This window comes from Canis aureus, chromosome 14 (assembly GCF_053574225.1).
Source record: "Canis aureus isolate CA01 chromosome 14, VMU_Caureus_v.1.0, whole genome shotgun sequence".
NCBI lineage: Eukaryota > Metazoa > Chordata > Mammalia > Carnivora > Canidae > Canis > Canis aureus.
Genome location: NC_135624.1, coordinates 41,903,862 through 41,930,603, shown reverse-complemented (window position 1 = coordinate 41,930,603; position 26,742 = coordinate 41,903,862). Strand labels below are relative to the sequence as shown.

Sequence of the window (26,742 nt, the reverse complement as noted above, 5' to 3'; positions counted from 1 at the left end):
ACACTTTACATTTTAAGGTATCTGATAAAGCCAAGAAAAAGGTTAAATTGGAAAAAAAAAAAGAGAGAGAGAGAAATGAGGGCACTGAAAAGACATATTTTAAAGCACGTTTTTTAAAAAGCCGCTTCCACAAAGGACTGTCTCCTGAGCTCCTGAGCCAAGGGAAATTTTAAAAGAAGGTTCTTACCTCCGCCCTCAGAGGCTGTTCATTTCTCACTCTGATGGTGGACAAAGACTTATTTGAGTAAAGGGGGGGAAAAAAAAAAGCTCTGCTTTCAGTTTCCAGCAAGTTGAATTTTGGGGTTTTCAGCAAAAATTACCTAGTCTCGTGTTCAGTTTCGTAACAGTTTATGGGGAAAAGAGTGATTTCTAAAGACATGTTCCTGCATCTTCGGGGAAAACACCCGGGAATGCTCGAATGCTCGGTGCACACCCACCCCCATCTTACCTGCTCCCATCGTTCTAGAACACTGATTGGTCATTGTCCTCGTTCACAGTGAAGGCGACCGGACCAGGGCCAGACCCAAGGTCTCGGGGGGGGGGGGGGGGAACGACCAGAGGGTTTGTGGGTCTCTCTCTCCCAGCGGCAAGGCCCGCCTCCTGTTTCTCCAGGGGGACAGTTCCAGGAGGGGCTAAAGTCTGAAAACCCTCGATTGTCTCGGGACCGTAGGACACTGGAGTGGACGACCTCCCCAGGTTAGGGGACAGCGCGTGAGCCCCCAACTCCCATGTCTGCCGGTTAATGGGCTGTTGCAATGGGAGTATTCAAATCCAGTTTTCTAGATTCTCCAGGGAAGAGAGCAGGGAGGTCATGCCTGGTTAACCTACAGACGACCAACTAATAGCGCGTGTTTTTGCGTCTCTACCTGGGGATCTTTGTGAGTGTTTTATGGAGCTTTAAAGTGTACGCAGCAGGTGCACCCGCCACACACACTCCCCAGCGAAGCTGCACAGGCCACACACACGCGGGGGTTAGTGTCGACCATGTCGTGCCGTGTGCACAGAACCATGCAGTACGCGTTCCTCTGGGTTCGGCTCCATTAGCACGTTTTTGTTGAGGAGACTGAGCTACACGTTGCGCGTAGGACGGATTCGAATCCCCACTGCTTCTACCCGAGAATCCTTTTTTTTTTTTTTAAGATTTTATTTATTTATTCATGAGAATACACAGAGAGAGAGAGAGGGAGAGGCAGAGACACAGGCAGAGGGAGAAGCAGGCTCCATGCAGGGAGCCCGAGGTGGGACTCGATCCCGGGACTCCAGGAGCACACCCTGGGCTGAAGGCGGCGCTAAACCGCTGAGCCCCCCGGGCTGCCCGTACCCAAGAATCCTTAACGGCATTCGTGGAGGTCTCTGCCGACAGACGCGGGCTCACCGCAGCGCAAGCTCCAGGAGGGTGGGGGTGCCTCTCTGGGCTCCCTGAGGACGGAGTGGACGAGGCCCTCGGGAAGTTGGTGTCTGGCACTTAGGGACCAAAGAATAGTGCGGTCTTGGAGGATGCCCTCCGTTCACCCCTTTGGGAGGCCTGGACTGACTTAGGGGACTTCCTCTTTGACTCACTCATGAGCTTCGAGAGGGCATCGCTGTGAGCGGAACGGCCTTGCGGTTAGGGAGCGGTGATTAGAGCTGGGGCTCCGGATGGCTTTCTCTTGGGTGTCCTATGGGAAGCCGGGGAACCACTGATAAAGGGACTTTTTAAGGAGCGCAAAGTGGGTGGGTCAGTAGGTACAAGATCGGGCAAAGCACAGTAGGTATGAGCATCCCAAAGAAGGAAGGATGGCAGAGAGGAAGGGAGGAAGGAAGGATGGAAGGGAGGACGGGAGGAAGGGAGGATGGAAGGGAGGGAGGGAGGATGGCAGGAAGGAGGAAGGAAGGGAGGGAGGGAGGAGAAAGAACGGCTCTGAGTAGAGGCCAGTGGTGAGGCCGGGACGTTTAGGAAGGTCAGGGCCCACTCTGCGCACCTCCTGACCCGTGCACCCCGGAGGCACCCGGGAATCGCTGCCCAGCAGCCTACACGCCAGCACCCTGGAGCTGGCGTCACGGGACGGGAGTGGCCGCCCATGCTCCCTGCCGTCCTGCCCTCAGCCCCAGCCCCCGAGCCCCAGCCCCGCTGCAGTCCAGCCATCACCCCTCAGCACGCACTCCGGGAAGGAGACGCGGGTCCCCGAGGCACTCACCTGCTCCGTGCCCCAGGAGCCATCCATCCCCATGGGGTAAAGAGGACCCTGTCCAAGCCGGAGGCGGGGAATGCATCAGCCCCTGCAGCCTCCAGGTCCCCTAGGTCCCCTGCTCAGGGGGGTGGGTGCTCATCCCCCCCCCCACTGGGTCTTCTGTGGGACGCGGTCATCACGAGCTGGGGGGTACCAGCCCCCACTTCCTCCCCGCGGAGTGCAGGCGAAGACCCGGCCTCTCAAAGGCCGTGTGGGGCCTGAGCAGGGGCAAGCACAGCGAGTGCTGAGTAGGTCCCGGGCGGCCACCTCCCTCCGCTCCGCGCTGACTTGCTTTATGGGGTCGGGGACACGGGGCCCTGCTGGGTCTGGGCACCTGGGAGCTGCGTGCGGTGGCCCCTCGGTCCCTGAGCGGCCCGGACCAGCCGGGACCCGCGGAGACCCGCTCGCCCGTGTGAGGCACGGGCCCCGGGCAAGCCCTACGGGGCTCTGGAGGGTGAAGCTGGGCACCGAGGACGCCGGCTCCAGAGGCCCCGCTGGGGGCCCGTGTGGCTCAGGCAACAGCCACCTCAGAGCCAGAGCCGAGAGACAGGGCTGGACGTGGATTCTAAACCTTGGGTGTCACTTAAGGTCTTCGCTGCTCCCATCCCACCCTCTGTCCCGGTCCTTTCAGGTCCTCGGACAAGCGGAACTCTATCACTTCCTGTTTCACAGTGGATCCTGTAATTATGCAAAACACCCCGTAATTATGCAAAACACCCCATAATTATGCAAAAACCCCTTCATTCTGCTCAGATGTGTCGGGCAACCCTCCCAACAAAGACGCTGCTCCCCTACTAAACAGCGGAGGGGCTTCGGCATCTAGGACTTCAGCCACGAGCCCTTGATCCTGTCCCTACTCCTCCCTGCACATCAAGCCACGGCCCGACCCAAGCGGGCCTCCGGACAGCGCTGCCAGCTGTTCGCGGACGTTCAAACGAAGTGAAGGCGTCGACGGGCAAGTGGTCCACGTCCTCCCGGAGCCGAGAGCATCCTGGGGTCAAAGTGGAAGCAGCAGGTGGGAGAGGAGCTCTGATCCCCCCCCCCCCCGGGCTCCTCCTAAGCTCGCGCCTCCAAGCTGCCCACAGGACAAGCCAGAAAAGCGTGCTTAGCGGGAAAACCCCAACTGCACCTTCTTTCCACACCTGCTTATATGCCAAGAAAGGAAGAAATAAAGATTCTGGGCAGGCGGGGCCGGTTCTTATCATTCCACATCGGCAAGAACTGCAGGCAGCGACATGGAGGCGCCATGGTCGTTCGCAAGGTGCCCGAGGCCCCCCGGGGGCGAAGGCTCTGGAGAAGCTGCTGACGTCTTATCTGTCATCGGGGCCTTGGCAGGTTCCTGCGCAGCCCGGTGTCTTGCAAATGGAACTGGAGGGAACTGGTTCGCCTTGGATGCGACATGCGTGCCAGACGTCGGGTTGCCCCGTGCGGGCGGCCTGTCGTGTGTCGTGAGCCGTGCCGGTCCCCTTGGCTGCTTGGGTCACTGCCCCTCCAGGCGGCGCCGCCGTCCCCTCTGAGTGCTCTTCTGTCCCCTAACCTTGTGCTTGGAGGCCAGGGGACATAGACTAGGGCAGCTCACGGGTCTGCCGGTCAAGGCCGCCGCACGCCCCAGCTGTTATTGGTCGCACCGTCCCAGCCACCACCTGGATGGGGATGCCGGCATGCAGCGGGCGCTTCGCGGGGACGGGCCCCCTCTGGGCTTCACGGCGCCGAGAATGGGCCTTGGCTGCATGCAAAGGCCGGCCGCTTGGCCCGGGGAGCGCCACCCTGGCCACGGGGACTGCCATCAGGGCCCCGGGGTGCACACGCTGCTCGAGCTGTGTCCCAGGGCCCGACAGCCGCAGCAGCGCAGGTGAGTGCTCCCAGTGGCCGCCGCCTCTGCTCCTCGGCACCCACCGGGTCCCTGTCAGCCTCTGAAACACCAGCTGGTGGCCCAGGATGACCCAGGCCCCCACCCGCTCGGTGGCGGCTCAGCCCAGGGGACTCTGGGTTCTCAGGAACCCCCAGCGAGGCCCCTTTTTCCATTAGTGACTTATTATACTTTTTTAAGTGTGTGTGGGGGAGACCTTCACTCTCGCCTTGTCCATGTCAACGTCCACGTGTGAGCTCCTGATGTCGGTCACGACTTTTTTCCTCCCTCCGTGGGAGCGGAGACAGGGAGGAGGTAGGTGAGCCTGACTTTTATCAGCATGTCCTTAGAGGAAACACGAGGGGATCCTCAGAACCTTCCATCGAGTTCCTTCAATGTCTCAGACCCATAAAATCGCGCTTGATGGAGCTGAGGGAGAAAGGGTCGCTCGCCGAGATTGCAGGCGATCCCGAGGGGCGACTCGGGCGACGCCTGCCACGACCCTCCTGCCACTGACGCGGAGCCGCCGCAGAGCGCAACCAGCAGCAGGACGCGGAGGTGGGACTGGGCGCCCGGAGCCGGGCCGCCTCCCCGGGTGCAGCGCGAGCTCTGTTGCGAGCCTGAAGCGCAGGGACCCCTGTCGCGGGCTGCACGTGGTCGCCGGGATCACCGCCGCGGCCGGTTTCTGCCTCGGTTCCTGGTGGAGGCTCGGGGGCGCAGGCGAGTGCAGATTAGCGGGAGCTTTTATTTATTTTTATTTCCTTGAATTCGAGCTATGAGACCTGTGTCTACGGCTCCCGCAGAACTGCTTTTCCATCCACCGAGCCAACGAGGAAACGGTCCGTGTCTTGCCGGGTGAGCAGGGCCTTGGGTGGCCACGGCCTTTGGACACGATGCCGTGGAGGCGGCGGGGCAGCCACATGATCCAAGTGTAAGTTCCTCCGGTTAAACAAGCCGCCAAGTGCCCCTCGGGCAGTCGGTTCAGGGAAGGAGGACGCTTTCCATCCAGCGGCTCCTAACTCAGCTCATGCCTGATATACCCCGGGTCTTGACCCCGTGTCTTGACAGGTGTGTTTTCCTCTGGCCTTGCGAGTACACAGAGGTACAGGGTCGGCGTTTGATTCCGCTGACGTGCAAAGATGCCGTGGCCTGGGGAGAACCAGGGGCAAAGGCCACACACTCTGAGCCTCTCCACGTGTCTGAGTCGGCTTCCGTGATGCGGGTGGCGGGCCGGCCCCGAGTGTCCGCTGGGTGAAGACCGGGTCCGTCCTCGCACCCCTTCTGCAGGCGGCTGTCCCGAGTGCGAGCAGCCCTGGTGTCCGTTGGTTTTATCCAGGCCCCCACATCCTTGGGACAAAAGCGGGTTCGAGGGAGGGGGGCAGACAGACAGAGCGTCAAGCGAGGAATTCCAGGGGTCAAGGACAGGATAGCAGCATCTTTCCCTTTCTCAAAAAAAAAAAAAAAAAAAAAATAGGGAACCGCCTTTCGCCTGAGCTACCCTTCTGAGCCTGTCACGGGACAGGGTTTTTGCACCCGAGGGCGCTCTCTGCTTTGAGGAAGGGAAGCCGGGGCTTGGCTGGAAGACCATTAGGAATGGTAATGAGATTTCGGGTTGTCGGTAACGAAGCCCGATTCCCACACTATTCAAGTTACTATAATGAATTCGGTCTCCTGATGGAATCCCCGAGCCCGCCCGGAATGTCTTTTACTGCAGCAGTAAAATGTCAGGAACGAGCCCTGCACGATCCAAATTCTAGGATTACTTTGGAGCCGGCTGGCACGCGGCTCACATGCTAAATCTCTCAGCCACAAACTCTCGCGACTGCCGGAGAGGACACGTAGGTCGGGTCCAGGACAGAAGGGCTCGACCTTCCTGGTCCGTCTCTGCCTCCTGATGGCACCGGCTGGGTTCGGGGAACGTCGACTTGAAAACCAAACAGACCCGTATCCCCTTTACCTAGGTCTACAGAGCCAACACCCGTTTGTTTCTTTCTTCTTTTTTTTTTTATAATAAATTTATTTTTTATTGGTGTTCAATTTGCCAACATGCAGAATAACACCCAGTGCTTGCCCGTTTGTTCTTGTGTTAATAATTCGTCCCCTTTGCTGATGCTAAAATGATGTCTTTTTTTTATTTTTTAATTTTTTCTAAAATGATGTTCTCAACTGTTCTGCTAAGACGTGGACGTTAGACGGCTTCATGCTGCCAGGTGCCGTTTGCACCAAAGCTGTGGCGTCCATGTGCATAAACATCCATAGCATTAAAAGCCAGATTCTAGCCAAGCATGCTTCCTAGGAGAGAAAATCTCAATAATCTACATAATAGGGCGATTTGGTTTTTTTAAAAAAGAGGCATCACCATCACCCAAGCCAGAATACCAAGCGGCATTCTCTTGTTACCTGGATGATGTGCTGCGTTTGCAGAGCCTAGACACGCAGCAGGGCTACAGAATTTTCTCTTTACCTTTAGTTTGGGAAAGGGGAGGAAGGAAGGGTGGAGGCGAGAGCCACCGGGGCCTTCTCTTCTTTCATCCATTCTCTAATGCTCTCCAGAGAGGTCACGGGCCATCCCAGGCCCAGAGCCTGGGGTCAGGTGACAACACACAAACGAGGCTGGAAACAGCAGGAATTAAAATTGCATGCAGGAGAAAGGGGAAAAAGGAGACACAAAAGCTCCTCCTTCTCCTGACTCAAGTTGCGGGTCCTCATCAACATGCCGCGATGTTAGTCCATGTTGTCCGGAAGTCTCTGTTTCACATGCACCAACGGATCCCCTGCAAAATGCGTGGTTACAAGGCATGCCGACAGGAGCAGCACGGGTGAGAGGCTCCCGAAGCTCTAGTGCGCCCCATGAAAGACATCATGCTGGCTTCTGTGTGCTAATTCCTGCTCCGCTTCGGGGGAGCTTCCAGGTATTTAGTACCTGTCACGTCCCAGAACCACCACCACCACCACCACCACCACCACCACCACGGACGGACTACTCCCCTGGGCTCAGCGACCCCACCCAAAGAACCATCCAGATCGTGTAAAACACAGTCAAGATGCTTATACTCTTCATTCAACAGAATCCACAGACCTCTTAAAATGATGGGCAAAGAGCTGGCAAATTGGGACGATGTAAATCGCGGATTTTGGTACAAGGAAAAAAATACAAGAATGATCAACTCTGTACGATGAAATTTAGCCTTAAATAAAACCATGCATCGCCTAGGATGTAAAAAAAAAAAAATCGCTGGCCAAAACCCATCCTGTGACCATTTTCCTTTGTCAAACTAAGAGGGTGGGAAAAACACTGGGAGAAGGAACTCAACTCAGAAAGTTTCCGTAACAGGACAAATAGGAAAATCGAGGTGTATTGTATTTTTGAGAAGGTTGTTTTGTTCCATTTCTGGCTTGCTGCCCACCGTGGAGCCCAGTGTGGCCTTGAACTCACGACCCTGAGATCATGACCTGAACTGAGATCAAGAGTCTGGTGCTCAACCGACTGAGCGGCCCAGGCACTCTGGATTTGTTTTTTTTGTTGTTGTTTTGTTTTGTTTTAAATGAGAGGTTATCTATCCATCATTAAACGCCAAAGCGATTTTGCTGGTACGTGGGAAGAAAGAGCAAGCCTCACTCTCCCCGCCTTGCAATATCTAAAAGGCGCCGATAAGAGAGAAGAGGCTACAGCCAAGGAACAAGTGTTTTCTGCTTCCTCTGAATGGACGGGGGCACTGGATATCTGGATAAACCACCACGACCAACTACCTGTAACTGGGGCAGGAAAGAAAGGAAGCGGGGCTAAGACCCGAGACCCCTCTCTTCGCAATGCTCCCCCCTCCCTCCCTTGCACACACACACACACACACACACAGTGCACACCTTTTATCTTCTAGCCTGTTCTTTTCTGAAATTCCCTTCGAGCGCTCTTCTCTGCCGTCTGATTTTCCCGCCTCTCTCTTCTGGTACGGCCCGTAGAGGAGTTGATTCAACGGCACCCTTGGCTTGGTCTGGTTCATCCTCGCTCTCCTCACAGCAAAATCATCTTTCTCAGGGTCAGGCCGTCGACGCGCGACGTTGTCTCCTGACTCTGAATCTTTGCCTCGCGGGTGGGTCGGGGAAGGGTTATCTTTGCGAAGGATGGTGTCCTGAACGGCTTCCTCCCCGCTACTGGACGGCTTGTGACTGGTAGAGCAGAGTTAAATACAACTCCCCGTGTGATCAGACCCAATGTTTATTTTTAAGCCCCCATCTCCGGACACACAACGGTGCTGTTAGTGAAAAGTCTTCTCAGTATCGTTAGTTTAGATGACATCTGCTCACTCTTTCAGGCCGGAGTTGTAGCACAGTCGGGGTGAGTCTTAAAACCTTGAGTTTAGCCAGGCATTAGCAATGCTCTAAATCCATTTAACAGACAGAGCCCCATCAGCTTCAGCAATGCAAGGTCCTAAATGGCTCTGAGAGGGACCATCTAAAGCCATCTCATTGGGAAGAACTGAAAGCTTTTTTTTTTGTTGTTGTTGTTGTTTTTTTTTGTTAGCACATTAGCAATGCACCCAATGGGGACTCAATGTGGTTTTGAGCGACAGGACAACAACTGGAGCCACCAAGGAACTGACATGGGGAGAAGCTAATGCTTGCAGCCATGTGACAGCCAGCCTCGACCACGGGCCAGATTGCAAAGTGTGAGGAGGGTCTTTCGGCAGAGCCAAGCTAACATGAAACATTTGGAAGCATTTAGGACCATTCACAGGATGGACCCGAAGCGTAAATGCCTCCCTTGCCCTGCACCCTCCCAAGAGCGGCTCTGTCTTCAATCTTCCACGACTGGCCACCCCTCAGCTCTTTTTCGTTGTATGCTAAATGTCAACTAAATCGTGGTGAACCATCTTGCCAAAAATGGCTAAAAACCGATCGCTTGGCACCATTTCCATTTTCAAAGAGATAACTGAAGACCTCAAACCTTAAATTCCTGAACGTAGTTTAACGGTGGACTATCAGGACTTTTCACTGAGTTTTGTTTTTGTCTTCGTTGGAGGCATGTGGGTTCGGAATAGGGGCAAGTGTGTCCATCTGGTGTGAACACAAACTCCCTTCCCCCTACTCCTAAGATCAGCCTTGCTTCTAAGTAATTATTATTCTAGCAATAAGAAAATGTGAAGATCTTTAAAGTCATTTATCTTTTCATTTCATAAAGATAAGTGAAGGAAAGATCTGGACTTGTAAAGCCTACCTACTTTGTTTCCACTTTTTAAGAGAGAATGAAGAGTAAATCCTTCATCCTCAAAGGACAACTCATCTCAGAAATGAAGAAGGAGGAATTAGCCAAGCTGGGAGGAAAATGAGCAATGAGACCGTGTACCTAGTCAACCAGGTGGCCCGTGCGCTCTTGCTCCATACGGCTCCCGAGGGGGACGCATCTGATGGCTACAGCAGGCCCTCGCTTCATCTGACTTTTAGAAAATCAAATCTTCACTCATCAGACCCAGAAAATTCCTTTTCCTTACTGCTGACATTTCCTTTTCTTTTAAATATTTTACTGATTTATTTAAGAGAGGGAGAAAAAGTGAGAGAGAGAGAGCACAAGCGTGGTGAGGGGCAGAGAGAGAAACAGACGCCCCGTTGAGCAGGGAGCCGGATGTGGAGCTCGATCCCAGGACCCCGCGATGACCTGAGCCAAAGGTAGACGCTTCGCCGACTGAGCCACCTGGGCGCCCCAACTGACATGGTTCTCAATAAAAATTTAAAGCACAGAGTTTGCAAGTGGTCGGCAGTGCTTTGCTTCCTGAATAAATTTCTTAAAATATGAGACCCTGCCCCTGGAGCTGTATGCCTGAGTCTCCGTGTCCTGCCTGGCCACCCCCGGACGGCGCTCCTGCTCCTCCCCGCCTCCTTGGCCAGTGCGCCTGGCAAGTACCGCCCGGCGTGGGTTGACTACGGTCACGAAGAATGGCCAAAGGAAATCACGGGCCATTGACTCAATCTCCTCAAAAAGGCACTACTTGAAAAGCACAACGTTGATGACAGAGGAAGCGGCCAACAGCCACTGAGCACACACTCTGGGATAGAAGACCGCCTACGCATTAGTCCCCTAACCCTGCGATGTCTGTGTTATCAGCGTTGCCATTTCAAGAGGGGAAAGTAGGTTCTAGCTTAAGAAATCTGCCCAAGGTCAAAGCACCAGCGCTTACATTAAAATCCAAACCCAGGCAGCCTGGCTCCAGGGGCTCTGTTGTGGCCACTGCACTGCACGTGCAACACGAGACCCGGCCGGGAGCAGTGCTGAGAGCAGGACATGATGTAAAAATAGGGCATTATCCCCGCTACGGACACAGGAGAAAGAGAAGGATTCTGGTTACTAACTCAAGGGACCCCGAGGGTGGTGCTTGGATTAGAGCCGTGACTGGCGTTGCTGATGACGGACCGCAGGGTTCTGCTGGGATGAAGGAGCAGAAGCTAAGGGATCCCACCTCACAGTGCTCGCGGGGCACCGCACGCTCAAGTGTTTTCAAGCTCATTTTCTCATCTCAGCTGATCGGACTCTACGTTTGGGGGCGGGGGAGCGGGCCCCTAACTGGAACCTCTTAAGGTTCAAAGGCAGCACACTTTTCATTCTTTGACCGGGGATCACCGGTTCTGATCTCCCCCCAACTCAGGCAGAAATCTTTAGAGCAAAACGTATGTGTTTATGCAAATGCCCCCGCCAACCCGCAAGGCCAACTTGAGCAGGGGAATCTGGTGTTCCCTCTATCACAGGAGCCCAGGCCAGCCTGCCAGCTCCCTGGGGTGTTTCTTTTTAGGCTAAACGCCCAGTGTGGCAGGACGTGCCTCAAGGGACCTCAATTTAGCTGTGTGGACTTACAACACAAAACGACGGTGAAGAAAGCTCCTGTGTCGTTGGCCGCCGAAAGCCACTCCCTGCCCCCTTGAAAAACAACAGACACAATGACTGATTTTCCGCTACTACTTGCTTGAATCCTGTAAATTCAGGGTTTGAAGGCAGACTCAGAGAAAGAGGAGAAAAATAAAATAAAAACACAAAATCCGGGCAGTACCTCTGGCCACGTGGGAACCCCTGATGCATAAGCGGTAGATGCCTCGTGACTAGCTTTTAAGTGACTCTTTGTATCGGGCTTTTCTTTCTCCCTTGAAAGAGCAGAAGGCCGGTCTGCCTAAAGCCTCAGCCGTCCCTCCTCGGGTTTTGATCCTCACGGCACCCCAAGTAGCCTGTGCATCTCAGATTCATGAAAACTCTGGGAGATGGGGCGGCGGGGGGCGGGGGGAGGTGGCGGTTATCGCGTCTACTTTCTGGAGGAGAACCCTGAGGCTTCGAGCTCCAGTTATCCGAATTTAGGGCAATGAAGTGACTTGCAGGGGCAGGCTCGGGGCATCTGGCTCCATGTTCACGGGGGAGCCTGGACTCTTTATTTTTTCCAGTCGTTCGGAGAGGAGTCACTTTGGGAAGAAGGGGCGGCTCTGCTTCACCCGTGACACGAGGAACCCTAGCCCTGTCCCCAGCCTGGCAACCCTGTCCAGTCTCACCGGCAGCAGGAAAAGCTGCCTCTGCAGAATAGACCGTGGGCTCGAGGCAGGTGAGGGGAAGAAAGCGCTCCTGCCTCCACGTTAGAGATTTCAGACTGACCGAGAGAGTGATTGAACTAAGGAGGAGCTGGCATTTGCTTTCTCCCCTTTCCACTTGGTGACACACAAGCAACCAGCTCAGACTGGCAGCCGGTTTGTTCTATTGAAAGAGACCGGGCTCTCCAGAAGGGCCCGTGAGGCCCCCAGGGAACGTCGGGGGCAACGCCAGAAACCTCCGCGCTCACCCTGGTCCACCCCGGACTCTCGTCCAGCATCCCAGAGGCCCCTGCAAGCTCCCTGTGCGCCTGCCCCGCTCCCCCAGGACCTGCTCAGCCACAGCCACTGCCACAGGCTCCACTGAGCAGAGGGGGCTGGCACTTAGCTGCATCCACTCTTCCTCTAAAGATCTCAAAAATGCCTATTGTTCTTCGGAGAGATTTTTTTTTTTTTTGCCCTCTGTAATTAATTACTGTGTGGTTGAGAAGATCCACAGACCAGCAGAAATGACTGAGTGCTGGAACATATGAAAACAATTAGAAGAGAAGTGCAATCACGTGAAACCTATAATTCAGCTTTAAAAACAAAACAAAACAAAACAAAAAAACCCCCAAAAGACACATCAGTTCTCCAATAGGAAACAGCAGGTAAGGGAGCTCAAATCTCCCTGGCATTTTAATTCGGGGGAAGTGAATGTTGGTTCCTATTTTATCCTCTTAAAAACAGAAATCTTGGCTTTTGTGGCACAGTCTCATGTTTGGGGGTAATTAAGCTGACTTAATCACAAACTAAAATAGAAGAGAAAGTAGTTAGTATACTTCTTATTTCGGTGGTGACTCTAAAACACACTAAACTCCACACCTTCATTACGAAGTCCTACTTTCTCTCCCTCGATGCTAAGATACCTCCTAATAGATGGTTAGGCAGGAAGCCCGGGGCTTCTGGGCTTCTAATCTCCTATGAAAACAGAATACAGCGCACTCTTGCTCCTTTTCATGCCATATTAGAAAGGCTACAGGAGGTGTCTGAGAATACTGGGGGAAAACGCAGGACAATAGTACAGAAATAAAGCCTTGGTGTTTGTGCACCTCCATCCCTTGCCCGGGACTTTATGTCATGACCCATATCTACAGACACAGACTTTCCCAGCTACGAAATGGACCATGGAGCAGATGTGGGGCCTCTTGCTGGGTTCAGGAATATGGCAGCCAGAAGCCATCCGGATGGCAAGGATGGGAAGTGGAGGTTCAATGTGTTACATATTTCCTATTCTGATTTTCCAGATCCCAAGACGCCTTTTCATCTTTATGTGTTTCATTCCCGTTAAGCTACTTTCTGCCACATTAAAAGCAAGATTCCAAATGTGGATAAACTTAGCGTGACTCTCAATTCCAGTGAAGCCTGCGGAATGTGAGTGACAGGGACGCAGGCAGGCCAGGGACGCGGTATGTGTACGACCTTTACGGGAGAGCTCGTGGCTGAACAATCTGCCGACAGAAGAATTCCGGGCGTTTGGAGCAGCTGCGTCACACCGCTGTTGGGGACATTCTCTGGGAATATGAATCGTTTTCCTGAACCCAGTTTTAAATGCCGAGTCGGAAGATCTCAGGTGCGATGATATTTACAGACCTGGGGATCTCGGCCTCATGCCGCTAACTTGGATGGAATATGTGAACAACTGAGCCAGGTAACGGGAAACGTGGACGGCACCAAGGACGACCACATAAGTAATATTCATCCGTCAGAGTTACATATGTAAACAAACCAAGATTCTGGGTTCATGCACAGAATGGGAGCCACCATAAAAGATTTCAATACGTCATCATGAAATAAACCTCACGGTCACTGACACAGGTCACCCAGGGAATTCCCAGACTCGTCAAATCTCTTCTTTTTTCTCCATCACCATGGCTCCTGGGTGTGCTGACTTAGCTTCGTGAAGCTCCGCACTCATCTCTTATTGCCCTTTTGGATACTCTAAAGATGACAGAGAGAGTCCTTGAAAAACTAAAAATGGAGCTACCACCTGACCTGGCAATCCCACTTCTGGTTATTCATCCCAAAGAATCGAAATCAGGACCTGTAAGAGCTGCTAGGGCTCCCGTGTTCACTGCCATACTAGTCCCAGTGGCCCAGATTGTGGCAATGACGTAAGTGTCCACTGATGGATGAATGGAAGAAAATGTGATATTTACGTTTAGTGGAGTATCGCTCAGTTTTTAAATAGAAGAAAGTTCTCCACTATGTGACACTATGGATGAACCTTGAGGCTATCAGGCTGAAACAGGCCAGTCACAGAAGGAAAAATGCTGCACGATTCCTCTGAAATGTCAGATCTAGGAGTCAAATACTTAGTCAAATACTTTAGTCAAATACTTATTTCACCACCGAAACGGGGAGTTGCTGATCAATGGGCATAAAGCGCCCCTTAGGAAGGACGAACGAATTCTAGAGCTCAACACGCGACACTACCTACAGTCAACGACGCTGTATCGGACAATTAAAGATTTGTTCAGAAAAAAGAAAAATAAGGATTTGTTCAGAAGGGAGATCTCATGCTCAGTGTTCTAATAAAATGAATATTTTTTTAAATGGGGAGAAAGTGGCCAAGGATTATGGAAGAAGAAACTCGAACAGCCAATGCAAATTACCCTCAACCAGACTGGTAATTATAGAAGAATCCATTTTTTAAAGATTTTAGCCAAGCAGAGTAGTAATTTTTGAAAGTGATAATAAAACGGGGGGAAAAATATCACGGTGTCTTCGGGAAATTTTGCCTTAAAGACTTCCCAGATGTCATAAAAATGAAGGTATGTGTGTCAAGGATATTCTTGGTGACTTCACAGTCTTACCTGTGTTACCTACTACTCCCCCTGGGCCTGAAAGCCAATACCTGGTTAGGGGACATTACTCATCTTTGTATTCTCAGCAAGTAATGTAAAATGGTGTTGAAAAAATATGTCTCCAATGAGGTCTTTCCACCAAAATTTATAGAATATCTGGATTTGATTTTTTTTTTTTTTTATGATTCTACAACATCACTCTTATTTCAGAAATCCAGAGAGCTGCTTGTAATGCACTTTTATGGTAGAGTCTTCTAGAAGCAAGTGTGTGTTTAGGACACACTTAAGTAAGATACCACACACGGGGTGGTATTTTCTCCTCTCAAATCAATACAAAGGTGCTCCACGATTAAGTCCATATAGGTTCAGGGCTGGAACTTCCAGTTTAAGAACCAGACCGTGCAGCACTAACCACATTTGGAGTCGTACGGAAAAATGGCAAATGTTCTGTTCAACCACAGATGCGGTTCTGTGGTTGGAACATTAGGATCTGGCCTCCAGGCGGGCGGTCACCAGCGCTCGGGCCGGCGAGTCGCCGACTGTCACCAGCCCTCAGTTTACCCTTCCTGAAAATGGGTATGTCACCCACCGCTTCCAGTTAAATGGAAATTCAACCGTCAAACTGTGTGTTAGGGATTTTAACGTGTCAAGGTTTGGTGTCGTGACGGTTTGTTGGGATCTCTGCGGCTGTTATAGGGGGGAAATGAAGTAGCTTCTCCAAGCGCTGCCCCCGACTGTGGAGCTGGGGCTGCCCACGGCTCCCCTCGCCCCGTCCCGCGGAGTCAGGCTGGTGCCATTGGTACAACCAAGGAAGGCATCGCGCCCTCTTTTGTTTTGGAATCAGCGTGCCTCGGGAGGGCAGGCCGACGGGCGCCTCCTTACCACTCCTGCGGGACGAAGAGGGGGTGGGTTGGCGGGGGCCAGCCATGCTTTCTAAAAAGGGAGCCCCCCATTTCCAAGGAACTCGTCTCCGGTGAGCGCAGACAGGGTTAAGAGCCATTTAGGAGCCGTGGGGCGACCAACACACGGCGGGCTATCGGGAAACAACATTCTCGCGTGGGGGATCCACAGCCCCCCCGACCAGGACGAGTCTAATGAAGCAGCAAGAAGCTCGCTGTTTGCCTCCATTTAGAACAACCAGGTTCTTGACGGAGCCATGCCCAGGGCCAGGACTCACAGCCCCTTCGGGGTGCAGGGGCGCAGCACTGCAAAGGGCAAAGCGGGCAGTGGAAGCAGGGCGGCCCCCCCGTGCCGCAGGCCGCCCTCGGCCTAACCTGGCAAAGCGCCGCGCCGCCGGCCTCACTCTGATCCCAGCTTGCTCCAGCCGTCGGCGCTTCTGGACTTCGATGGCATCTCTGTCTTCGGACTGGGGAGCTGGTGCCGCCGTGGGCCCCCCCGGAGGAGGCTGCTCCATCCCGCGGCCGGCGGGCCGTCCTGAGCCCCTGCCACAAGGCTTCCCACCGGGCTGCACTTGGCCGGCGGGGTCCTCGTCACAAGGAGACCCCACTTCACTTCCCTCTTCCTCTATCGTTTCAGGATAGCTATGTGAGTGGACAACATGGTTTACCAAACTAACAGTCCGGGGGGCGGGGGGGCAGCCACGTGTCACCTCGTGGCCACTCTCATCTTACTTTTCACTTAAAAAAAAAAAAGTCATGACGTGCGATACGGTCCTGGCAACGTGAAGAAAGGTGAACGTGGCCATTAGCTACAGGGCAGCGTCATCCCAACGCCAAGAGCTATTTCACGGGGGCTAGTGAGAGGCGAAGGGCCTTTTCTGCTGGGAAGGTGGAAGTCATGTCTTGCTCAACAATCAAGACTTTTAACAGCGTGTTTGTTCGATGAAAGTCACGGACAGTAAAGGCGGACCGTGGGAAATAAGGGTGCAAGGGTCAGGATGGTTCTGCTCAAAGGACCGGACTGGCCCGGGAGTCCCTTGAAGGCGGGGGCTTGTCTTATTTCCCACTGGGTCCCTGGGGCCTGAAGGGGCCTGTAAATACCTGCTGAGTAAGTGGATGCACACTACGAGGACCTAACCGGGTGCCAGGGAGATGCCCGCCGACGTCCCAGTGCGCCCCCTGGCCTCGGTGCGCCCCACGCGGGGGTCGGGGACACATCCCGTGCACCCTCACACCCCCGAGCTCGCATCCAGGTGAGCACGTCTCTAGGCCCAGGAAAACTCTTCTTGCACCAAGGCAAGGCTCTGTGCACCCAACTGATGGGAGGGGGAGGCAGGCAGCCTCCGCAAAGGAACTGGGCGGCCGCTGTGCCCCCAGCGACCTGGCAGCAGACCCAGTCTCCACCATCCACAGGCTCGGCAGGGACCCGCAGACGGGATGCCCGTCCCCCCACACTGCACCCTCCGCCAGGGCCCCCCCGGGCCTCACCTGCAGGGCCGGTCCCCGCCCAGGGGCGAGGTGGCGGTGCTCCAGCTCTTCCGGTACTCCTCCCGCTCAGCCTTCCTCCTCCTCAGAGGCGCCGGCACGTAGGCCGTCTGGTTGCTTTTGTTCGGGAGGTACTGGTTGAACGGCACCGCCGACTTGGGCTCGCCGTGGGACGTCCGCCTCGCAGACATGTCATCCTTCTTCACGTCCGGCAGCTTGCGGTGCGGCAGGTCAGACTCAGAGTCGCTTCCCCTCCCTGGAGAGGAGACATGGGCGCTGAACCGGTGCGCGGGGCCGGCCCGGGGCTCTGGGGATCCCCCACCCTGGACCGTCCACTGACCAAACGCCAAGCATCCGTCCAGCAGAGCTACGCTGGGGCAAGCTCTGAACTCAGATCAGGGGGAGAAAGTCAAAGTAGGGGCGCAGAGGTGAGCCCGGCTGCGCGGGAGGCCCCAGGGCCTCATGTCCGTGGGACAAGCGGAGCCAGATTACGGAAGCCCGGGGGGCGTCGGCCATCAGCAAGGGGGAAACACGGAGGACAAGAGCGGTGCTCACACGGGTGGCCGAATCCCGCGAGGCCCAGGGCTGCCTCCCAGGAGGCGCTGTGAGGTGTGATGCACGCGTACCCCCGAGCCGGAGCCCTGCCTGCGGCCTTCGCTGTAGCCCCCCTTTCCTCCTGCGGACCCCGGGGCCCCATCCACCCTGCCCTGCAGATGCGTGACCCCGCTGACCTCACGCTTGGAGGACAGGGGTTTGCAGGGTTCAGCTGGCGTCTCTGCACCCGGCGGGCAGCCTCAGATCATCTGACGGGCACACGAATCGGTTCTGGCTTAGACAGCGCTGTGGGCGACGCAAAGGAATTCAGTGGTGCCCAGTGAGGGGGGGCTCGGGCGGAAACCCTTCAGCACAGCGAGCATCAGGAAGAGGGGACTCCTGTACACTTGGGAGGAGCGCCCGCGACGGAGTCAAGAGAAGGGGCGGCCGAGGCAGAGGACAGCGGACAGGGCTTTAGGACTGATCCACCTCGCTTTGAGCTTGGCCACTCACTAGCTTTGCAGTCGTTAGGTCATGCCTCAGTTTCCCCAATCTGCAAAGGGAGGATAAGGATGCCACCTGGTTGGCGGGGCTTCTGGGAGGACCGGGTCCGTGTGAGCGGCTGGCACGGTGAGCGCTCGGCAAGCGCGGGCCACTCTCTGTCGCCATCCTGGGTGGTCCTGGCGTTCACTGTGGGCTCCCAGGCCGGCTCTAACGCACCTGCCGGTCCTTGGCGGTAACAACAGGAATGAAATGATGCGCCTGCAGATTAAATGACTCGACGGCTTCTGAAAGGCCTTAAAAGTCAGAAGCACGGGCCGTAAACGAGTTGTTCCTTGTCACTGACGGAGCATGTGGGCACGAATCCCTCGTGGCTTCGCCTCCCTTCCCAAGTTGTCCGTGTCAGTCTCGCTGGCTTCTGACGCGTCGCTCCGCACTCTCCTACCCCGAGGCCGTTCGTCAGTGTGTCCGCCTGCCTGGGGACGTGGTCACGCCCCCCCTCCCCCCCCAGTGAGAGGCCTCATGAACAGACCCTGACGTTTTCTGACCTTGCTGGGCGCTTGGATCTGAATCCTGATCTGATACCATCCCCGTTTCGCAGACCCGGGCGGACGTGGAGGCTCGGAGACACCCAAAGAGCCCCCTCTGCGGCCAGGGCCGGGACGCAGCAGCTGGGCCTCCACTTTCTCTTCTCCAGACCCTGGACCAAAGCTCCTCCTTCCCCTGGGTTCACTCCTCGCGAAGGGTCCTCTGCGTGTGCGTGCGGCACCCCGACTAGAGAAGCGCTACCCTTTCCTGAACGAACGAAGGGTAACGATTCTGGGATCAGCTAGGCTGGCCCAGGAATCGGCGGCGTCTCAAACTGCTGACGGCTGAAATCCTATAATCCGTGAGGCTTCCTTGGGTGCAGAGCTGAGGACATCCTGTCCTGACGACACCTTAGTGCCAGTCTCAGGGCAGGAGCTCAGCACGTGTGCAATCACCTTTTCTCTCCCACGCTTTTTGGTAAAAGTCTTTGTCAGACGGTTGAAGAGGAGCTCACGTGCCGATGCTCCGAGGCCTAGGGAGGGACCCAGCTGAACACGGGGCAGCTTTCCGGACTCAGAGGCCGGGCCGTAATTCCAGTCTGTCCCCTGCGTTGCTGCACACAGACCTCAGGGGCCTCCCGGAAGCCTGCAGACGGTAACAGGTGGTGGAGGCCCAGGAGACGGCACGAGCACCCAGAGAGTGGCTGCTGCGGCCTCCCCTCCGTGAGTTGGGGCGGGATCCTCATCAAAGGCCAGGACTTCAAAAGAGCTTGACTTCACCCCGAACACACACACTGGGGTGGCCTCGATCTTGATGCCAACGTCAGGCAACGACAGCGCAGCACACGATGGGGGCGGTGCCGCTTTGTCCGAGTCCGAGCCTGCCTCTCCAGGGGGCTACGTTTCTCTCCCTTCTGCTAACTAGGGGGCTTTCTTTTTTCCTGTATTTTGACCATATGCACCCCAACCCTTGGCTTTCTTTTTTCTTTTTTTAAAAGATTTTATTTATTCATTCATGAGACACAGAGGGAGGCAGAGACACAGGCAGAGGGAGAAGCAGGCTCCATGCAGGGAGCCCAATGCAGGACTCAATCCCGGGACCCTGGGGTCACGCCCTGAGCCAAAGGCAGACGCTCAATGAGCTGAAGGCAGACGCTCAATGGCGGAGCCACCCAGGCATCCCCGGCTTTCTCATCTTCCTTTTACACTTAAATTTCTCTCGTTCCTTATTTCTCTTCCTCAACTCACCCTTTTATAAAACAATGTTCATTTAACAAAACACATCATATTTATAAACTATGTTCTTAACTTATTTATTTATTTATTTATTTTTTATTCTTAACTTTAAAAGCAATCGAGTGGAAGGCTTTGTATTTCCTCTTCCGTGGGGTCCATCGAGCGGCCTTGGGAGGAGGAACCGGCACTGAGGCAGCAGGACGGGCTGGCTTCACGGGTGCCGGGGGCCAGCAGGCCTCCTGCACGACCCTCACAAGCGTGGCTCTTGACCGTCCTCCCTGAATAGGTCAGCGGGCCTCAAGGGTATGGAAATACAGACCCAACATGGAACCGGAGAACTTTATGCTAGGATTTTCCCTGATTGTGAGTCCTTAGGAAATGAATTTTCAAGACTTAAAAAAAAAAAAAAAAGGTCTTCTAGATTTAAAAGTGGGTTTTAGGATTAACAGTCTTCTTGATTGACATTTAAAAAAATACCGTAAACGCTGATAAACTACAACATGCATTTGAATAAAATCATGCTATTTTTAAAGGCAGATTTAAAAAAAATGCTTGTTTTTTTTAAGTGTGTTTTTAAACCTCATTAGGTCTCGATCAGTTTGCAAGAACATAAGCCTGCAGATATGAGGCTGCTTTGCGAGATTGGTGTGTAGGGTCCTCTTTCCCGAACGGTGTTTTGTGAGGCTCAGTTTCATATTATTCTTTATGCAGAAAAAATATTTATAAAAGGACTTGAGCACGGGATCCCTGGGTGACTTGGCAGTTTAGTGTGTGCCCTCGGCTCAAGGCATGACCCCGAGGTCCCGGGATCGAGTCCTGCATCGGGCTCCTGCATGGAGGCTGCCTCTCCCTCTGCCTGTGTCTCTGCCTCTCTCTCTGTGTCTCCCATGAATAAATGGATAAAATCCTTAAAAAGAAAATAAATCAAAGGACTTGAGTGCATCCATCCTGTCGCAAACTACATTGTGCCTCAGCGCACGTTAGCGGGATATCAGAGATCACCGCCTTGGATCCCTTCAGGATGGGGCTCGTCACAAACTGAACCACCCCCCCTCCCGAGGTTGACAGAATGAAGGATCCGTCACCACTTGTGAAGCTCCAAGCTGAAGAAAATGGTAGGTCTCTAAAAAAAAAAAAAAAACAGTCGGTAACACGACATAGTTCGGTGCAGACGTGCTCGGTAAGCGGGTGGGCCGGGCGGCCGGTCACGGGCTGGTGCTGCAGCTTCTAGTCTGTGGGCGGCACTGCACACGCACTCCACATTTTAGGGATGTTTTCCAGGCCGCTCACAATGCGCCATGGAATTCTTTTGGGGTCACATACTACGCGGCCCCGAGGCTGCTCCATTTGTTGCAAAGCTGAAAAATGAAAGCATCAGCCCAGTCGTTCTAGAATCCCAAAGATCTATTGGGTAAATAGAAGTGTGGGTACCATCCGTTTAAGGGTCTAAATCTCAGGCTCACAGTTCCTGACCCTCTGTCGGGTTCATCCGTAAAACGCAGATGCACAACGTCCCGCGGCCCCAGGAGGGCTGAGCAAGAAGCCACATGGCTCGCAACCTGTGCTGCCCTGCACGCCAGGTGCCAGGTTACCCATTGAGGACCTGGGCGCGAGAAACCTCCAAGTATCTTAGGCTTTTATGGCGGAAAGGGATCTTTCAGCACTAAGGGGCAATTCTCATCCCCTAGAGGAGCTTAAGTCTCTAGAAAATGTCTCTAGAAATGTCAGCATCAAGCAATGCATAGAAAAAGTAGAAACAGATTAAAAAAAAAAAAACAAAACACCGCGCCAGCCTCAGCCCCCTTCTGCAGGTTGGGGACAGGAGCGAGCCATCCTCCGCCCCGAAAGTACGGAGGTGCGAAGGTGCACGGTAACTGATGGCAACAGCTTCCGGAAGGTGACGTGTCAGATTCACATCAGGTTGCATGACCCCAGATTCCTAGAGAAGCGGCCATTCCTTGCAGGTGATATGAAATCCACGGGGTTTAACTCAAAGCCGGACTCGGAGCAGCCCGGCAGGCTGGGCCCTGTACCGTGAGGGCCGCAGCCAGCGTGCAGGCGCCGGGAGCTCCGAGCAGGTTGCCTGAAGCCCCCGTTAAAGCCTCCCGGGCTTCAGCCCGTCCCTGAGCGTGCGGCGCGGCTCCAGTCCGGGAGTGGGTTCGTCTTCACGTCTACACTGTGGTGCCGACACGCTTCCCTTCCTTGCACCTGGAGCATAAAAGCTTGGGCACACGGTCCGAGCTCACGGCTGCACAGTGCCTGGGTCCCTGAACCGGGAGGGAGGGAGGCAACCCGCTTTCCCCTTGCTCATGGAGGCCTCGTGCGAATGGCCGCAGGCGGAGCCGACCCCAACTGGGGGGGCCTTGGAAAACAACATTCAAGCACTTTTCTCCTCCCAGTTCGGAGTTACTGGTCCCAGCAAGGTGCCCGCGGTGCCACAGCCGCCCCTGTGCACGCGCGACCGCGAGGGCGCAGGGGCCCACGGCCGCCACCTACCGTCGCTGCTTCCCCGGAGGACAACATCTGGCGAGGGCGTCTGCCGCGATCGGGACCCGAAGGAGTCCAGGCTGTCGAAGGAATCATCTCGGCCGTGGCGAGGTGGGGACAGTGAGTCGCTGCGCTCGGAGTCCCAGCAGTCTATGTAGCCGCTGTCCCGGATACTGCGCTTAGGGCTCTCGATGTCATCGGTCTCCTGTCCAAAAACAAAACGGAAGGACTTCAGGCCCCCCGGCCACGGACGGAGAGGGAACCCAGCTCGGGCGCCGCAACGAGGGCCCCGCGCGTGGCGTTGGGTGGAAAAGTCATGAAGGGCCGCCGCCAGGCCGGCATCTCGTTCCCGGACCCCGGCCACACCTTCCTGATCGGGAAACTGCGCACAACTCAAACAACAAACAGAAACACCCGAGTGACGCACATGCCACCACGGTTTGTCTTTAAAGGTCGAAGGAAAGAAGAATAAAAAAATCATGATGTTTGGATTCACAGGAGGACAGCGACAGGGCAGAGCCGCCGGGGAACCGCACGCCGTGACCTTGCCGGGCCCTGGGGCACCCATCAGCCCCCCCACCCCGCCCCGTACCCTGCACAGCACTTGCGTGTGTCCCCGAGCAGCACCCGTCCATCCTGCTGCCCCGGGAGAGCTGCCGGCTCTGAGAGGGACCTGTCTTTCCGAGGCGGAAAGTTAGTAAGGAAAAAAAAAAAAGCAGCAATGAAAAATATGCAAACTGCTTTTCTTTTCGTGGTGCCTCCAAAGAATCCAGGCGGCCGGCGGGGCGCTGGGGGCCGGGGCGGCCGCAAGTCGGGCCGCCAACAATGCGCGCCCCGCAGACGGAGGCCGGCCGAGCGCCCGCGGCACACCCGACGCCAGGCCCCAGGGACAAAGGTCACCAGAGCCAGCTGCTCTGCCTTGCACCATAATGAAAGCCTTGTCCCCGCTGCTGTCTTCGCCTTGGTTATATCAGTCCAGGCTGACGGCGACAAAAGCAACTCCAGTCGCCGAAGGTAAACCTCAGTTTCATCCCCTCCAGCCGCGCCTAAAACCCGGACGGCGCCGACGCTGGCAGGGGCCTGCCCTCACCCGCAGCGACGGAGCTCACCCCGTGGCCGCCCCGGGGCGCTACTGCCTGCACCTGCCCCACGCAGTTCTGGAAAGTGTCTATGCCGGCGGGTCTGCCCCGGAGCCAATGCCTCAGTGAGCAGCATCCCCACCAGCAGCCCGGCACCCCCACCACACTCGGTGGCAGGAGCCTCTGGACGGGATGGTGGCTGCGCCCACAGGCGTCCAGGGCTCGGCCTGCAGACGGGCACTGGGTGCTACACCGCGCGCTGGCAAGTTGAATTTAAATTAAATAATATAAAAAAAAAAATTCCCCCTTCCCCCAGAAAAGAAGGGAGGGGGAGAAGGGAGGGCAGGATGGAGAGAATAGCCTCAGCCTCCTCCCACATGGCCAGCTCAGCCCCGGGAGGATAGGGTGTCATGTGGCCTAGGCAAGCATGAGCGTGAGTGCGAGGATGAGGGTGGGCGTGAGCATGAGGGCGAGGGTGAGTGTGAAAGTGAGGGTGAGCGTGAGGGTGAGCGTGAGCGTGAACACAAGGGTGAGCATGAGAGTGAGCGTGAGTGTGAGGATGAGCATGAGAGTGAGGGTGAGTGTGAAAGTGAGGGTGAGCATGAGTGTGAGGGTGGGTGTGAGCATGAGGGTGAGCGTGAGTGTGAGCATGAACACAAGGGTGAGCATGAGGGTGAGCATGAGTGTGAGAGTGAGGGTAGGGTGAGTGTGAAAGTGAGGGTGAGCATGAATGTGAGGGTGGGTGTGAGCATGAGGGTGACCATGAGGGTGAGCTTGAGGGTGAGCGTGAGCACAAAGGTGAGCATGAATGTGAGGGTGGGTGTGAGCATGAGGGTGAGGGTGAGCCTGAGAGTGAGCATGCGGGTGAGCATGAGGGTGAGCGTGAGTGTGAGCATGAGTGTGAGCGCGAGGGCGAGTGTGAGCGTGAGCGGCCATGCCCTCCACCCCGTGGTGGGCCGAAGCTGCTGCCTCGCAGGTGGCAAGTGGCCAGGCTGTGCCCACAGCGGGCAAGCGGCTGCCCCGGGGGAGCCCGCAGCGGCGCCGAGAGCGCTCGTCTGACCCGGATCCGGTCTTGTACTCGATTCCTCTGGAAACGCAGGTGCTGACCTGGGGCCATGTGTCCCTGAGGACGGGCCAAACGGCCAGAGCCTGGGGCTTTCTGAGCTGCGCTTGACCTCGTGGCCCCTCGGCGACGCGGGCAGCGTTGTCCTCATTCCACCGAAGAGAACAGTGAGACCAGAGAGGCCACGAGACCCGCGAGGTCACACGGGAAGCAGCAAACCTGGGATCCCCACACCGGGCCCCAGCTCCGGCTGCCGCGCCCGGGCGGGGTCATGTGTCACGAGCGGCGCGGCCCCTTCCCCACAGGCGCCGATCCTCCCTCTGTGCGCAATGCCCCCTGCTAACGGCTGCTGGGGCCCTGGCCCCGAGCCACAGATACGGCAAAACAGAGGCCGTCTAGGGGTGCGGAGAGTGGGGCGTGAGGCTTGGGCGTGGGGCTTGAATCCCGGCTCCACACCTGGTCGTGGGGCGCCCAGGGCAAGCTGCTCCCCCGACCTCAGCTTCCCCACCTGTTGAGTGGGTCAGTGATACCAGCAAGAGCCGGACGCTGAAAGGCACGGCTGGTTGGAAAAGTGAAAAACGGGCCACCCGTGCGTGGTCACCCTTGGCCAACCTGGTCCCTTGCACCCTCAGGGTGAAGCGAGAAGCTGGTTCTTCAGCCAGAAATAAAGACGTGGCCTCAGCTGCGGGAGGGAGTTCCCGGATTTTCCATCAGGTCGTCCGCGGTTAAGCTGCTGGGGACAGCGAAAGCTGAAAGCCCAACACAAAGCCAGACGGCCTGCGCTGTCCTTCCGGGGCCCATGTCGAGGCGTCCGTGTTTCCAGCCAGGACCCCAGGAGCATTTCCATTTCTACGGGGAGCACTTCAGCGGCAGAGACCGGACGCCAAGCCGCCCGCCGTACCCGCTGCTCCAGCAAACGGGCGCGACGCCTGCGTGGGGGCCGAGGCCTCTGCGGTGTTTCCGGACGCTCTCACTCGTCTGTCCTCCTCAGTCAGTGGAAACGAGAGCCGCGAAGGCTGCCGGGTGGCTGGAGGCATCTGAGGAAGCCCAGATGCCTCCGTGTTCCCACTCAGCGTTGTCCGCTTCCTCTGTGACTTATAAAGGGGCCGAGCCGCACTCTGGAGCAGTTGAGGCTCTGCTTCTCCAGCTCGATGACCCACCTGCACCTACGATGCGCCGGCTGGGGGGCTGTTCACCCCTCGGATGCTTCCCGGCATCCTCCAGGAGCCTGATGCGCGGCTCTCCGTGGAGTCCGTATATACCTGTCCCCACTGGCTTGCGCTCCGGCAGGAAGACAGAGAGACGCGCACGCGAACACAAGGTGGGGCGGCGAGCGACACGCACAGACCAGGCAGGTGAAGGGGAGCGAGGTTGAGGCTGGCCGCCCCGTCCGTGTCCCCGGAACGCCAGTGCGTCGGCCAGGGGCGGTGGCCACAGAGCCTGGCTCGGGAATAGGACCCTCGCCGGGGCCCTACAGCCCTGGGGCTCGAGCAGCCGGGCCTCCCAGGAAGACTCCCCACTGTCTGGGGAGGGGCCAGAGGCCGGTGGTCCTGGGGGCACTGCTGGCCCCGATCCCTGATGTGGGACGTGTCAGGACAGGCAGGAGGAGGTGAGGGACAAGGGCAAGAACCCGACTGCTCACGCCCGGCCCTGCCTGCGCGATTCGGAGGCCACCGTAGGTCCCAAGGTCTTGCTTCAACCCCAACACTGTCACGGTGACGCCCCTCCGCCCCCTCATGTCCCCTCCGCTAGGAGACCCCCGGCGACAGATCCGGGCTCACTGAAAGGCCGCGGTCACCACGCTTTCGGAGACGTGTCGTTGCTACAGGGCAGCGGCGACCGGTCGGCGCCCGACACTTGCGCTCGGGGCTCTGCTCCCGTTACCTTGCCGATAGGTATTTTCGGGAACATTTCTCCCACTTGAAAAACGAATATAAAAAAATCTCTAATATCCTTCATGAAAGAAGATGTCGTGGTTCCAGGTGTGTGTCGGCCCGTGTCTGTGCAGAAGCTGTGGTCGCTGTCGCCTCGGTATCCGCTCCCCGTTCCTTCTCCATTGAAAACACCCGGTTCTTGACTGAAACACAGTCTACCTTTCCCGGGTCCCCCCGGCAGAGAGGTACGGACGTGTGAGCACGCTCACGTCTACAGGAGCGAGCGGGGGAGACGCGCACAACTTAGCAGACATGCCGTCGGGCGGCAGGCGTGGGTCCTCCTCCCCCTCAGCCCCCTTCCCTCCCGACTTGGGCGCAGATGTGGGGGCTACGCCGGGACAGCCGGGTTGGAGCAGAAGGCGGGAGCCCGGGGACCGAGGACGTTGGAGCAAAGGACCCGAGGGCCCTGGGTCCCTGATGATCACCTGCCCACTGCTCACGTTCAGACCTCTTTTCTGTGAGTTCGAAATAAGATTCTATCATATTTATTTTTAAATATTTTATTTATTTATTCATAAGAGACCAGATTGAGAGA

At 56.0% G+C, this 26,742-nt stretch overlaps 1 protein-coding gene and 1 long non-coding RNA gene across 18 annotated transcripts in view; one reads left to right on the top strand and one right to left on the bottom strand.

The window, feature by feature from the left end:
• Window positions 1–26,742, bottom strand: part of LIMCH1 (LIM and calponin homology domains 1) — a 299,956-nt gene that overhangs the window by 60,280 nt on the left and 212,934 nt on the right. For 9 of the 17 annotated variants that reach the window (XM_077847858.1, XM_077847846.1, XM_077847847.1 and 6 more), the window contains 2 exons: window positions 22,141–22,336; window positions 16,850–17,102 (listed from right to left, as the gene is read on the bottom strand). In XM_077847858.1, coding sequence (XP_077703984.1) covers window positions 16,850–17,102; window positions 22,141–22,336 — 449 coding nt within the window. Of the gene's footprint in view, window positions 1–7,923; window positions 8,227–15,736; window positions 16,004–16,849; window positions 17,103–22,140; window positions 22,337–26,742 lie in introns of all 17 variants that reach the window. The other 8 variants (XM_077847841.1, XM_077847842.1, XM_077847845.1 and 5 more) reach the window with 1 other exon arrangement.
• LOC144283560 (uncharacterized) lies at window positions 505–4,826 on the top strand. The gene is made up of 3 exons (XR_013352104.1): window positions 505–696; window positions 2,964–3,225; window positions 3,296–4,826. It is a non-coding gene; the product is annotated as an uncharacterized LOC144283560 (long non-coding RNA).